Below are 15,635 nucleotides of genomic sequence, written 5' to 3'. Positions count from 1 at the left end.
TTCAGAAAGAATATAATCGTGACAGTATACTGTTTCTCAGAACTTTTTCCGAAATAAAACGCATGTAAGTTTGTCTTGTAACTATTCTTTTCATAATATGCAGTTAATTACAAGTTTATATTTATATATTAGTTGATATATACTTAGCTTGTTTTATGTTAAATTATAGCTGCATTGTACAAGAATGGTTTCTCTGTTCACTGTGGCTGTTAGCCCAACATAAGGAAGGGCTATTTTAATGCCAACAATCATTTGGCTGAAGATGGCTAATCATAAAACGCAGTCATTTCATAGGGGCAGAATGATATGAGTGAGACAGAAAACTCTCATTATCGTGAAGCTGAGCAGCAGTTTCTAGTGTATACTGTCCATTCTAAAAGATCGTGTCAAAAGGACAAAAATGCACATTACATTTTTGCAGTGTTATGGAATTAAGATGTCAATAGCAATTTATTGAGGAGAAAGATGGGTGGGTAAGGAATGCCTGTCAAGAAATACCTTGAGATTTAGAGAACTCAAGATACCAACTTTTATGTAATATTTACTTTTTTATGGCTAAATAGCCAAAATGCTTGCCAATTTTGAGAGTTCAGGTCTGTGAATATATCTAGTGTCATTTCTTAATCGCATGCAAGTGTACCTGCAGCTTTGTAGGTGTAGCACTGGCAGCACAGTCTTCCCTAGATGGAGCAGAGTAGGCCCTTTGTCATGGTGACCTTATGGAGAGGTAGTCAAGGACAACAATGACTGAGCTGTCTAGGGAGTGTCAGTCATACAGATGATGGACGTTTTTTCAAAGTAGAAGGTATACCTAATGAAAATTTATACCATAATACCTAGTAGATACAAGTTACTAGACCACATAAATATGCTGACAGCAGTGATGTTAGCATGACCTGCCACACATCTTCAAGTAAACAGGACCATTTACTTTTTTGGGAGCTTGTCTTGGCAGGGGCACAGGGCTTTAGCAATGGATAGCCATGTCTTTACACAGTGGATTGCTGGTAACTTGCCCTGTAGAAAAAGCTGCCTTGGCTTGTAAGAAACTGTCGCTTGTCTGTTTGTTAGACACTCAAACTCAGCCATCCTGAGTCTTGACCAACCAGTTTTGGGAGCAAATGCGTACTCATGATGATAAAAAAAAAGAGACTATGATCTGTATAACTGTACCTTAAACATGGACATACTGATAAAATTCTATGTGATTAAAAGTACACTGCATAAGTCTCTGGCATTTCAGAGCAGAAGAGTAATCATAATTCTATAGTATGCATGAAGCACTTGAAAAATGTTCCTATTGTCTTCCTCCCACCCATGTCAGCAAGAACTGAGAAGCTGTGTGTGCACAGAAGCATTTCAAAACACCAATTATTTAGGTATTTCGAATTGAACAGAACATTTATGCTGTAACCTTCCATTAAAAAATAATCATGCACAAGTGGATTATTCATCTTAAACATGCTGGAAAAAATTGCTTAGTACTTGCTTAATTGTTTTTCTTCTGTCCATGATAAAAGCAAGGGCAGGCTGAGACTTCAAAGTTGTGCATTTCTGTGTACTCTTAATTGCTAACAAATGTTCTGCGACTGACTTTGATCTAGAGCCCGGGATGGTATGCAGCTTTTCAGCCTCTTAAGTGCTATGACTCTATAGTTGGATTCTGTACCTGAACATGAGCAGTTGTTCAGTCTCAAGCAGTCTTGTTGATGCTCCTCTTCTGCTTCCCCTCCCATCCTGTGTCCCATTTGTTTAGTGAATAACTGCTTTGGAACAGTCCTGTCTCTACTCCTCTTCACAGAAATGGTACAGATTTCTAGTTAAGCCTGTATCATTACTGTAATTCTTCATACAAAAAAAATAAAGGGTCCAATGGGAAGAAATACATTTGATATGCTGTGCATCTTGTATGTGTGTAAAGGAGTAAACTTTGTACTTGTTTTCTTACCTTGCATTTCCTATTCCTGACATTTCCATAGCGACAATTTTTTTTAATTTTTTTTTTTTTCCACTGACTCATCTGCCATTTCAATTCGCATGTCCAACCATGAAGTGAATGAGGTACTGAGGTACGGGAATTGCATATACATGCACTATCAGTTTCTTCTTTGTTAAATAGCAGTTACTGTTAAACAGTTTTTATCCTTCCCTTCTGCGAAAGTGCTGGTATTGCATGGGGTGACTGTTTCCACTGTTACCTTCTGTATGAAAGAACTGTAGAATTCCTTCTGCCCTCCAGTTGTCACTGGGTTTTAAGAGAATATCTTGTGCTCTGCTTCTGGGCATATTCACTTGTTTTGTGATGCCTGTTAGGTTCAAGGTGTCTTGCTTGTTCCATTCTTTCAAACTGTGCAATACTTTGAAACATGCAATAAAATACTCCGAAAATACTAGCTCAGAGCTCAGAACAGAAGATTAAATTGAATTATTGATTGTTGTGTTCTTGGAAAAGGAATGCAATACAAATACTTGGACTACAGTGACTGGAGATTTCTCAGGCAAAATGGCGATTGTGAACACAAAACTATATTAGGTGAAGAAAGGTATCAGTAGGGAAAAGGCAGCTCACTAGTAAAAAAGGATACTTCTGTCTCATCATTTTTTAATCCACTTTAGCCTCTTGAAGAGTGCTGTTAGTGTAAAAACAGCATAAAAATGTGAGCTATGGATGTGCTTAAAACAAAAGAAGCAAAAAGGAGTTCACCAGTATGACAAAAAGCAGCCTTTTGCAGTACTAATTTAATTATTATTTAAAACAAAATAAGAACCCCCCTGAAAACCTTTTTTAGCTGCTATTTGTGCCCTTCTCTTTGAATAGAACTGGCTTTAAACATTACAGTAACCATGAAGAAATAATTTTGTGTACTTTCACCGAGGAGGAGTGCTTTTATTCAGTACTGGGATTCACTTCCTCAACCCTCGGTTTCTGTATACTGGAAGTCATGCACTGAATACAAGTAAAGGGTGTTACAGAAGTACCAAAGCTACATGTGAAACTAGGCCTTTCAGCTGTTCCAAAGTACTTATTCAGGAAAACATAATTATGAGAAGATGATATCAGCTTTCTGCTGAAAGGTGTGTGCAACAACTCTGCAGGTTTCTATTTTCACAGAATCACAGAATGTGAGGGATTGGAAGGGACCTTGAAAGATCATCTAGTCCAATCCCCCTGCCGGAGCAGGAACACCTAGATGAGGTTACACAGGAAGGCGTCCAGGCAGGTTTTGAATGTCTCCAGAGTAGGAGACTCCACAACCCCCCTGGGCAGCCTGTTCCAGTGTTCTGTCACCCTCACTGAGAAGAAGTTTCTGTTTAAAGCACTAGTTACCAGCTGGAAAGAGAGGCATGTGAGCACAGCTGATGCTGATGTTAAAGATGGGGTGCAGAAATGGAGCAAAATTTCAACTTTGGCTAGTGCTACTGCAAGGCAACAGTTGCTGCTCTCATGGAGGAAGTCTGAAAGAGTAGTGCCTGATGAGGGGTTGCTGCTGCAAGGCTTGTGGTACTTAGGCTTGGACCTATTGGCTAGAAACCAGGGCTAAAAGATTTTTTTTTTTTTTTTTTTATTAGCAAGGTGGCTGAGGGATAGCAGCCATGACCTTTATCCCTAGAGTTAAGGGTAGAATTTAACATCATTCACCACTGCATGAATACTTCAGGTGAGGCAAGTTGAAAATATCTATTGTGAATTCTTGTCTACCTCTGAGATTTCATGCGCCTGTGTTACTTGGAACTGTAGCTCTGATTTTTATGAGAAAAAGATTGGCAAAGAAATCAAATAAAGTAACTTTTTTCTTCTGTTATAGTACTGTAACTCACTGATTTTTTTATCTTTTCTCTCCGTTCCCCAAAAGAGCATACTCCTTTCACGTTACTGCAGATGGTCAGATGCAGCCGGTTCCTTTCCCTCCTGATGCCCTCATCGGTCCAGGAATCCCTCGCCATGCCCGTCAGATCAACACTCTGAACCACGGAGAAGTGGTGTGTGCAGTTACCATCAGCAACCCCACGAGACACGTGTACACGGGTGGGAAGGGGTGCGTCAAAGTCTGGGACATCAGCCAGCCTGGCAACAAGAGCCCTGTCTCCCAGCTGGACTGCCTGGTAGGTGAACAGGAACTTTTTCACAAGGGTAGCTTCTCCTTGGAGACTCAATAAGGAAATTGCTGTCGTTGTCTGGATTTTGTTCATATTACAAGGAAATAGCAGGCAGTTCTGTTTTCCTGTGTTACATATTTTGCTGGGTTTGTTTAACACAAAACAGATCAAGTTACAGAGAAGAGTGCATGTTTGTTTAGGGAGATATATTGTCACTAAGGGTGAAATAACAGATAAGATTTCTGAGTATAGAGTGTACCTGATTTTTTTTTTTCTCTTATTTTTCCTTTTGGTTGTGTTAGTCATTTTTGTGCATCGATTTAGAAGGAATGTGGCCTGCATTATACAGGGCTGCACAGAACCTTCATAGGTGTGTCACTCAAAACAGGAGCAATAACCTCTTTTTTTGTAAGAGTGTGACAACCATATAATGAAAGCATATGACAGGGTACCAGGGTTGCTTTAAGTCTCGCTATGCTTTTTCTTGGTAATCCACAACTAATACATTTTGGTTGGTTGTTTAGACATCTGCAGGCTATAAAAGGGACTGTGTGTGGTAGTATAGGTAGCTGAAAAGCTAAATCAAAAAAGTTAATGCCTCAATAAAAGATGTTGCTCATATTTGAAGCAGCATAGATATTTGTGAACTGTTAACTGAGAAGATTTAATATTGTAAAGCACAGTGAAACACATTCTGAAATGCTAGCTTCAGTGTTGATCCAATTAGATGTGGTGGCTTTTTTTGTTTGATGTTGCTTTTTGTTTGTTTACCCTTTACCCTTTATTTACTACTACCCTTATGTTGTCTAGTAGTAAAAGTATGGTTGAATATGTATTCTGTTCTGTGGAAGGTCTGTGTCTGGATGCACAGTTCTAGCTGCCTTCATTTTAGTTATGGAGCAGTAATGGCCGATTAAGTAAGCCAACATTTCCACTGCACTACTAACTGCTTCTTTGCTCTCAATTAAAAAAATGAAAAGAAAAAGAAAGGTAGTAGTAGTAATGCTGTTGAATACTTCTTGCAGCATTTTTTTCTATGTTTTGAGTTACAGACCTTAACCCTCCGTTTCTTAAACAACTGTTACCATGTTAATTTGGCAGCTGTTATAGAGAAATGGACATCCAATACACTTAATGGGTCAAGCTTGTAATAAGGCTGAAATATTTTCCACCTCTAAATCCCCTGTAGAACCTCACAATCAGCAATAGTATCACAAATGTGAAGGACCAGTATGGGAGTACTTAATATTTTAACTTTAAAATGGTGATTGCAAAATAGTATTTGAAAAAAAAAAACCTCCCAAACCTGAAAGGCATGGTCCTTGAACTGCATTTTCGTATAAGGTTGCCTAAATGCCAAGTGAAAGGTCATTTGCTTTAATATTTCTATTTTGGGTGACCTTAGCTGATGGGAGTGCATTTGCAGAAATGCAAGCTTTCTTTGGCTCTGTTTTTATGTAATGACTTGGAAGACTTGGCATTCATCAAGTTTAGAACAGAGTAGACTGTGGCAACAGGAGTCTGCGGTTTAATTTCTGCAGCTGCAGTCTCTGGTTAGTGATGAATTGTAAGCGCTTGAAACCTTCTAGGATCTGCTGGTTCCTCTTCAGTACTTTGATAGTGGAAAAAATAGCCTACTGTTTTAAAACTTGGATGCAGTCAGAATCATATTGGTGGTCATTATTAGCAGGCATGTATTAACATAACTGAGTTGATTTGTGTTGTACAGAACAGAGATAACTACATCCGCTCATGTAAATTGCTGCCTGATGGCTGTACCCTAATAGTTGGCGGGGAAGCCAGCACGTTATCCATATGGGACCTGGCAGCACCAACTCCTCGTATAAAAGCAGAGCTGACATCTTCAGCCCCTGCCTGCTACGCTCTGGCCATCAGCCCTGATTCCAAGGTTTGCTTTTCCTGCTGCAGTGATGGCAACATCGCAGTGTGGGATCTGCACAATCAGACGCTGGTCAGGTGAGTCATTACTTGTTAACAGAAGACTTTAATAGAAGTTACTCTTTGGATATCTACATAAACATGTGTCTCCCTGAATAGTAATTCATGACAGCAAAGTAAATTGTATTTCTTATCCAAGGACTACAGTTTACACCTGGGTTGGGCAGAAACTAATTTTGGTAGCTTCAACCTTGTCTTGAAAGGTGTGCTTCCAGGCCCTAAAGGGCTGGTCCATAACCTACTGAAGTCAGTGTAAAAGTTCCTATTGCTTTCAGTCAGTTGGGATTTGCCTGCAGATTTCTACAAGCAACGTTTCTGCTGGTTTGTGATTGATGTACAATGAATGTGCCTGTTAGGGAACTCTGAGGTTTGTTCTTTTCCTTTGTCTTAGGCCTTGTTAAGCGATAAAGAGAATTTTCAGTTCTTATTTAGTGATGAAAAGTAACAAAGTGAATCTTACAAAAGCAGTTGAAAGTCTGGATCCTCTCAGTTTCTTAGGAAAGCATAAAGGACTACTGATGTTTGGTTATTCATGAGAGAAAAGTCTTTGGGTGGGGATTTTGATCTCTAAAACTTTTAGAACATATTGCAAACAGTATAATACATGGATTGCCATGTAAGTTACTTTTAAAATCTTTTATTAGATCTTTGATTAATGAATGTATCAGTAAAAGAATAAAATGTCTGGCAGGTCAATATTTGGTATAGTGCTATGAGGAAAAAAAAAAATAGAGCCATATGTGAAATGGCTCTTAGCAGTTAGCTGTGTGGTTTACTGGATGTTAAATCTTGGTTTATGGTTACCAGAGTAGTGGTGGCTTAGAATATTATGAGAAAGCCTAAATTCGGAAAGGCTATGATATCTTAAAAGTTCTGAATACAACACTAAAAAGTCTGCTTAGTTTCCTGTTTCAGTAAAACTTCCTGTGTATCAATAATTAGGATAAGCTTATCTGCAAAGTCATATTAATGTGCAGGCAAATTTTACTGCTTGTTGAACTTTTAGATCAACAAATATTTTAGCTATATAAAACTGTCAGTTTGCCTTATGCGTGCTTAGTCTCAGTAAAGGTGCACTCTCCCCATGTATGACTGTCTTGCATTTTGAATGTATGCTGTATATGTTCCCACCACTTGCTGGCTGATCCTGCTAATGGATAACACGTGGAATTTTGAGACCAGAGCTACAAAACAAAATGTGCCGCATGACCTTTCTGTGTCAGCTCCCAGTGATTCATACCGTTCATTCCCAAGCTAGTTGTCTTTCCCTGCCCCGCCCTCCACCTTTCACATTGAGGCACAGGACTTCCCTAAAAGCAAATTGCTGATGAAAAAGGCAGGAGCCTCAGAAGGCTTTTGCCAAAAAGATTAAGGAAAACTTGAGATGACCTTCTGGTTGCTGAAAGCTGAGAAGTACTAATGAGAAGGTTTTAAAACAAAGTGCACCATTTAGACTTTCGTGATCTCATGCCATAGAGAATGCAACTTTGCTGACTCAGCAATGCTTGTGTTTAACTGTCTGGATCTCTGTTTGGATCCCTTCCTGTTAATATTTGCTTATTATTTATCATCTTGACTTGCAGCCAAAGAAAAATACAGAAGCTGTTTTCTGAAACTGGAGGAGTTTTCTTCCTTCGGCACTTGTTTTAATCTGCATTGTCCTTAGTGCTTTTAACTATAGTTACTGTACTTTAATGTTCTCACAAGCTTTTTTTTTTAAATTTTCTAAACTTGATAGGAAGTATTTCATTTTGTTGAGCTGGCCATGATGCAATTCATTTCTCTAGCACCCAAAAGGTGTTTTTTATAATACTGTTGTATTTCATGCTCAGTAAGAGGGAGGGGCTGATTTTTGCCCATCAGCAGACACAGAAGAGATGACACGCACATCCAGAGTCCAAAACTAACACCAGAACAGTGTTTACCTTGTACTCTGGCAGGAAATCATTATTCAATCTGGTTTGTTTTATCAGGCAATTCCAGGGCCACACAGACGGAGCCAGCTGTATTGACATTTCTAATGATGGTACCAAGCTCTGGACAGGAGGTTTGGATAACACTGTCAGATCCTGGGACTTGAGAGAGGGTAGACAACTACAACAGCATGACTTCACATCACAGGTAACTGGATTTTCCTACAACTTGCTGGGGGGAATGTAGTATGGTGGAAGCATTTAAAGTGAAAGCTGTGATTGAGCCCAGTGCAACTAGCAGATTGTTCCTTCTCTTCCTTTTGGCTGCTCACAACCCAATAGTTTGGAGCTTTTGTATGGTTAAATTCCAGAACAAAATGATAGCCTGACACTACTATCCTTTCTTATTTTTCTAAGTTAATGGTAAGAACAGGGGTTATTTAGTCACATCAATTTTGAACAGCAGTCTTGCTGTTAAACTATGTGAATTTTATTTGGCCCTTCTCCTTCTCTCCCTCTCGTGATTAATTTAACCACTGCAGAAAAAAGAAAAAAAAATAAAAGTGTAGGAAAAAAATAAAAGGTGTAAATATTGTTTAATTTTCAGATATTTTCCCTTGGTTATTGTCCTACTGGTGAATGGCTAGCTGTGGGAATGGAGAGCAGCAATGTGGAAGTGCTGCATGTAAATAAACCAGATAAATATCAACTGCACCTTCATGAGAGCTGTGTGTTGTCACTCAAGTTTGCTTACTGTGGTAAGTTGCCCTGAAAACCGAACTGGAGGTCAGAGCACTAATTAATGCTTTGCTGATCAGTTATTACATAGTCATAGCTCATTTGATAATCAAAATGTATTTAGTGTCTCAATTTCATTGTTATGAATAAGTATCTCTGCTTTATAAATTCAAACATACTTATCTACAACCAACCACCCATTTGTCTAAAGGCTTTTGCAAGTGTTGATTTGTGTGTAAAAAGCTATATGTACTTGCAGAGTCTAGAGATTTCCTAGTATGTAACACACTGCAAAATCACGAGTGTCCACATTGATTTTAAGCAAAAGTACTATGTTGATTAGTGGTGAACTTTTTATAATGGTAATTGCTTAACAGATTTTGTAGATGTGAATTGAAAACCTGAAATTTGTCAGATGTCTGTTTCCTGTGTTTTCATAGTCTTTCTGGTTTATGTTCTAGGTAAATGGTTTGTGAGTACTGGGAAAGACAACCTTCTTAATGCATGGAGAACTCCATACGGGGCCAGTATCTTCCAGGTGAGGATGGTGATTCTTTTAAAGAAAAAACTAGGACACCCGGAGTCCCAAGAGTGGACTCAGATTTCTTCACCTATGTGATCTACCCAAAATGGGATGCTGAGGTGAGGGTAACAGATTTTGGTTTTTAAGTAATGTAATATATTTCTATTTTTCTTCTAGTCCAAAGAATCTTCATCAGTGCTTAGCTGTGACATCTCTGTGGATGATAAGTACATAGTCACTGGCTCTGGAGACAAAAAGGCTACAGTCTATGAAGTTATCTACTGAAAAATATGATGGGGATATAACTTTTAGAAGTTGAACTGGGCCAAAATTGTTCTTAATTGTAGAAGTAGAAAGATTTTGCCTTTTAAAAAGGAGCAAAAGTATTGAGGTTCCAGACCTTGCCATGAAACTACTCCGATTTTTCCAAATAGAAGGCAACATCCAGCAACTAAATACTGGCTACATGGACCAAACGGAACACAGAGGCAAGATGGACAGATGTAGCCTAGGTTTTTGACATAGTTTTTAAAAGCTGAATCTACTGAAGAATGTTGGAGCCTTTTATTTTTTTCTTTCTTCGTGACCTCATACAAATTGTTCTCATTGCCTGGATATGGGGGATAAATACCTTTATGTTCCTTGCAGTTCAAATTGCATTCTGTCCTGTGTAAAGCAGTGGTGTCTCAGATGAACTTGTTTGCTGGTTTTGCATCTTGTGATATGTTTTTGTATTTTTGTTGAAGGTCAAACATTTGTATAAATTGTAAATATATTTAGTTTAATACAGTAAAGGCTTTAGTACCAACAACCAGTCTTCCCCCTCGCCCCTTCCCTTCCCACCCTGCTTATTTAAAAGTAAAAACCTTTTGGGGATATAAGAACCTTTTTAGAAGCAAAAGCAAACACTATGTATAGTTTGAAAATGGTGTCTTATTCTTTATAACTCTTCCTAGATTCCTTTATCATACTTCAAAGTAGTTGTTTTGACATATTAGGGTACCAAGTCCAGTAGATACTGTCTTATGCTACAGAAAAAAAGGCAATTTTGTACTAATTATAGTGTAAATATAAAAATTGAACATTTCATAAAGTTGTGCCATTTATTTTAAGTTTATTCTGATGTCCCATGCATCTGTTCTTTGGCAAATACAGTAATATGTGCCTGATCATAAGTCATTTGGTCATTTTGCTAGAAGAAGAGGTGACTTCCCTCTCCTTCATCACCCAGCTGAACAGAATTCATGCAAGACTACTTTTCAGCTAAGTACATCAGAGCCTTTATTCGTTAACTGAGGATGTCTAGGATTAAGCAAAGTTAGATAAGTTGTACCCTTTGTATTTTACAGAGAAGTGGTAGTTAATGACCATTTCCTTTTTAATGTCTTGTCTATGCTTAGATACTCAGGTAAATTTAAATTACCAAAAGTGTAAATTTTACAGGGGATCACTTAAACAATGTTATTATGAATACTTGCAGGGCTGCAAGTGAAGTGAATTAATCTAAACTAAGTTAAACTCGCTTCTTCTTGTGACAATATTGACACAGGAATATTTTGATTTTTAACTAATCCACTCTACAAATTAATTAGACTTAATTTTCCTGAGTGTCCCATGCTACACAGGCCTATAGGTTCTATGTATTCATACTGAGAAATCTTTGAGTCCTTTCCACTGTTGCATCGGTGTGTGACATCTGTGAAGAGCCATGCTAAGCAGCCAGTTAGCAACGCTATGCATCTTCAAATCAAGTTTTCTTGGTGTACTCAAGAGAAATGGATGAGGAGAGAATGTCTGCATTATATTCTAACTATGTTTTTTCGGATTAACAAGTTCTACCACTGTGCGCTAGACAAACGTAGCTATTGCACCAGTGACAGCCATGCATTTCCTAGATTCTGTAATTTAATTAGAATTTATGTTGCTAATGCAGAGTACAGATGAACAGAAGAATATCTTTGAGCAAATAATTCAGATTATGCAAACAGGTAGACAGGTTAAGACTCATCTGTGAAGAACTACTTTCTCATTTTGCTAGCATTTGACCATGACCTATATCCCTGCTCCTTCAAAGACATGTAACTAGAAAGAAACAAGTTTGACTGACAGATGCAATGACTGGATAGGGAATTTCTCATCTTGGGGCAAATTTTTTCTCGATTTCCAGTCTGAGGAGACATCACTTTTCTTTTCAATTTACATGACCATTCTACTGAAACCATTCTATACCATCTAGAATTGTCATAGCCTTAATATATTAACTTTGCATTTGGAATCTAAAGTGTTAACTATTCAGGATAATCTGGTTTCGTAGACATTTAAAATTAGTGTTTTATCCATGTGTATCTATATATTTGTATGTTGCTGTGTTGTGAATATCTGTATGAAAATAACAGACCAGCTTAGGTAATGGTTATATTCCTTTCTCAGAGTGAGGCAAAAAAGCAGAATTGTCAGGCTTTTCAAATACTATTTATTACATTGAAATCCTGTGAAGTGCTATGCCATTTTAAAAACATAAAGTTTAAAAAAAGAGTATGTACTAGGTTACTTGAATTTTATGCCAACCCTGTTTTCGTACTGAAATTTTTCTGAAGTCTGACTCTGCCAATGATCATCGATTTTTGTTTGTTTGTTTATTTATTTGTTTGGGTTTTGTTCAGCAAAACTGGCAAATTTGCTGTAGTTAGGAACACTTGGATTTCTTCCAAACTACTATTACCTTGACTTTTACTTTATAGGTGTTCTTTTGCCTTTCCTAAAAGTTGATATCAGAGGAACCAAGAATGCAAGTATTTTAGCACATTCGTGTAACTTTAAAAAAAAAATACACACATGTACATGGGTCTGCTGTAAGTTGCAATGTAGTGGTTGCTAGTAAGACCACATTCTTATCAATCAGAAGGTTCAAAATCACGATGTCAGGAAAGTACCAAAATACCTGGTCTTTTCTTGTTTTCTTGCACAGTGAGTCAGCAGTTATGGAATTGGACATTGTTTATGCACGTGAATTAATTCAATCATATTTGTACCATATGTTTCTTGGTTGTAATTAAGGAGACAGTTCTTTTTCTCCCCAATCAGATCTAGTTTAAGCATTGGATCTGAAAACTTGGGGACACATCATACAATAGTCCTCTCAATTATTTTTTTTCCAGATTCCACTTATAGTTTATGAAACTTTTTTCATTTTTCAAACAGTAAAGCCTATACCACCAATAGATGTAATTTTTAATTAAAAGATACATTTGGTGAAATCTTGGCATGTCTGCCTACTCTATTACCTACAAGATTTAAAACTAGTAGAGCTTAAAACTTCTGTAAGTTCTTCTGGCCTGTGTAAAGTAGTGATTGGAAATAAGTGCATATTGAATGAAGAAACAGATCGACCCAGACCAGCAGTAACATAAAAGGCACTGGGAAAAGCACATGGAAAAAGAAGTACAGCAGTAGCTATGGTGTAGGTAATTAACTTTTTTTTGTCAGTTTAATTACAGTCCTGAAAGATTCCTTTTATTAGCCCCTTTCTGGGACAGTCTTTGTTGACTGAGTGGCCCTCAGTATTCAGAGATGTCTCAGTGCCACTCTGGCCAACACTGGTGCCAGATAGAAGCAGGGAGTCCTTACAAATGACGTATTTGGATGTCAGTGCAAACAATAACTGATGAAGAGGAGATTTGTGATAATATCAATTCAAGTGAACAAAATCCTTTGCCAGCCCTAATTTGTATATTTTCTGTATGTGCACTTGGCATAACATTTTATAAATCAATTGTGCAGAAAATCGTGATGATGTTCCACACAATACATTTGTCAGTGTGTCAGAGTACCTCTTTTTGATTATAGTTCCAGGAAAAGATAATTCCTCATATCAACTCACAAGCTGTGAGTCCCTGAGAGAGAATTTTCATCCATATAAATTCTTTTAAACTTGTTGGCATTTTAAAAGCTTTTATTCCTTTAAAGAGAAGAAAGAGCACAAAATGAATATGAAGCTCATAGACTGTTAAAGTAAGAGTGTTATTTTGTAATATAAACATAACAGTAGAATCTATCATGTAGTCACCTGCACAGTTTTGTATATAAATGATTGACCGTAATATTTCTGTCACATCTTTGCATTGGTGATGCAGGTATAATTTTCAGAAATATATAAGTTACTTAAGTAACTTAAATCCATATAGACAAATGGATTTTATGAGCCTGTGGGATCATGTAGTCTAGTTAGAGTAGTTCTTCATATTTTGTATTATGTGGGTGCAATTTTGAGTCGATGGGGAAGTTCCACCATTGTGGTAATTAAGAAAGGTGGATTTTAATGTTTTCAGGCTAAGGAAGAACACTGAATTCAGATTTCGCACTACTGATAAAGTGTTTAGCCCTTAAGCCACTTTACTGGAGGAGCTCGACTGGCTCCAACTGTGTGCTTTTTGAAGATCTTTTTTTTTTTTTTTTTTTTCCTACCACAACTGCATGAAAAGAAAGTGAGAATGTGGATCTATGTAAGACTTCAGCCATGGTGTCCTGCCAGAGAAGAGTCTTTTTTTATGGAATGGGAAAGGTGAAGCTGCTCAGAGTAGGACCTGATGAACATCAGAACAAAGAGTTCATGGCAGAGAATACAGAGAAAGACAAGGGTGAACAGGAAGATACACACACATACATTTTTGTCATAGTCTATCATGTAATCTACAAAATTCACCTAGATTGAGATTCCAGTCAGTGATTTCACTGACTTCTGTTTCTCCAAAAGTTGTTCAGGTGTTTCTGCATAATAATTCAAGGACACCTGAACCAGGTATTGGAACTGCAAGTGGGCATTTCTTTGACATCATAAACAGTCATCTAATCCTAAGAGGAAAGAGTTAAATAACAACCAGTTCTCAGGATTTCCCATTACCGAATATTTTTTTAGCTCAGGATCAGCTTTCCAGCCATTGATAATCCCATTTTCAGCAACACGCTCCCAGATGTCCCACCGCAGCTTAAGTGCTTAGTGCAGCATGGTAGATTTTGCTAGGAAAACTGGACATGAAGGAACTGGGTGCTCTAAAAATCTTCCCCGTGGGTCTAGCTTACTTGACATTTCTGAGAAGTGTACTCAATTTCTGTTAAATTATATAGGAGAGCACAAACACTCAAACATTTTCTAAACCAGCAGAAACTGCTTTGAACACACTTTAAGCATGTGGGTGTTGGGGGTTGGTTGTTTGATTTCATTTTTTTTCTTCTTACATAACTGTAAATCTATACATGGAATACAATAAGAAAATACAAAGAAAAATATGAAGGATAAATGAATTGCTCTTAGAGGGCAGAATGTTCTTTAAAAGATGCTATATCTCAAAACAAAAGAACCTACTGCTTCTATGATATATTAATTATTGAGAAAGCTGCTCAGAAAACTGAATATCAAAAAAATTGATGATGTGGGGACCAGTGTTAGTTATTTGTGAATCTGAGCAGAGTTTTGGAGTGTGTGTGGGTTTTGTTTTGTTTTGTTTTTTCCCCACCATATTCCTTACTGCCAGAAGCCACAGTTCACTCCTAGAAGCTGAATGAAAGGCTATGTCCTCTCTCGCTCAAGTATTAATAAGAATTTTGTTGCTAACAAGTCTGTTGGTGATATGCACACCACAGGAGAATCTGACTGAATCTTTTAGTCAATAGCTGAATAGATAATATCAGCCAGTGTTATGTTGTAATAATTTCCCTTACTAAAGCAAGCACCCAGAGATAAGATAGCATCATTGTTCCATAGTCATACTTTTACTGTTTGTGGTTGTTGTAGTTGACTTGCCAGAGAAGAAAAAAAGAAAAATTGTGGTGGCTTTTGAGATAAAACTTAAATTTTGAGATCTTTCCTCTCCTGAAATTTCACATGCAATTTTGCCCACAGTAAGGTTATTTTAATTCATGGAAGAGACGCTGCAAGGAGCACTAGGCAGTTGCTGTTTCATAGAGCTTGGCATGGATTGCCTTTTCTGTGTTCACAGTACAAAGGTATAGTATCTCTTGAACCTAATTTCTATCAGTTTTCTGCCAAAAATGAGTTAGAGATGAAGATAACACATATTTGGAGATTAAGCAATCAAACATACTGTTATCGTTATCCCTTTTGTATACTCTTATCATTAGCACAGAGAGTGGAGATGATAGCTTGGAACTACAGGTAATGCTGCTTTTTCTTCAAGGACTGATTTTAATGGCAGTTTTATAAAGTTCACAAGCAGAATGAAGGGGACATAAATGGAAGTTAACCCATAGCACTGCGAAATTTAGAAATCAGTTGTTTCTTTCCTGGTAGTGAGCCTAATGTGTTTAAAATAAAATCCATCTGTTCATTTCAGTCTTTGTCCCACTTCCTTACACCAATCCACAGTGGATTACTCCATTACTTTAAA

General features: G+C 37.4%; 1 protein-coding gene across 8 annotated transcripts in view; it reads left to right on the top strand.

Moving 5' to 3' along the window:
• Positions 1 to 10,324, top strand: part of LOC136114806 (transducin-like enhancer protein 1) — a 72,990-nt gene extending 62,666 nt beyond the window's left edge. For all 8 annotated transcript variants that reach the window (XM_065860396.2, XM_065860395.2, XM_071802529.1 and 5 more), the window contains 6 exons: positions 3,855 to 4,104; positions 5,828 to 6,075; positions 8,031 to 8,178; positions 8,578 to 8,728; positions 9,170 to 9,246; positions 9,409 to 10,324. In XM_065860396.2, coding sequence (XP_065716468.1) covers positions 3,855 to 4,104; positions 5,828 to 6,075; positions 8,031 to 8,178; positions 8,578 to 8,728; positions 9,170 to 9,246; positions 9,409 to 9,516 — 982 coding nt within the window. In that variant the 3' untranslated portion in view covers positions 9,517 to 10,324. The remainder of the gene's footprint in view (positions 1 to 3,854; positions 4,105 to 5,827; positions 6,076 to 8,030; positions 8,179 to 8,577; positions 8,729 to 9,169; positions 9,247 to 9,408) is intronic.
• The last annotated feature ends 5,311 nt before the right edge of the window (positions 10,325 to 15,635 follow it).

This window comes from Patagioenas fasciata, chromosome Z (assembly GCF_037038585.1).
Source record: "Patagioenas fasciata isolate bPatFas1 chromosome Z, bPatFas1.hap1, whole genome shotgun sequence".
In the NCBI taxonomy this organism is placed as follows: Eukaryota; Metazoa; Chordata; class Aves; order Columbiformes; family Columbidae; genus Patagioenas; species Patagioenas fasciata.
The sequence above is the reverse complement of the archived record's forward strand: the minus strand, read 5'-3'. Positions and strand labels throughout refer to the sequence as shown.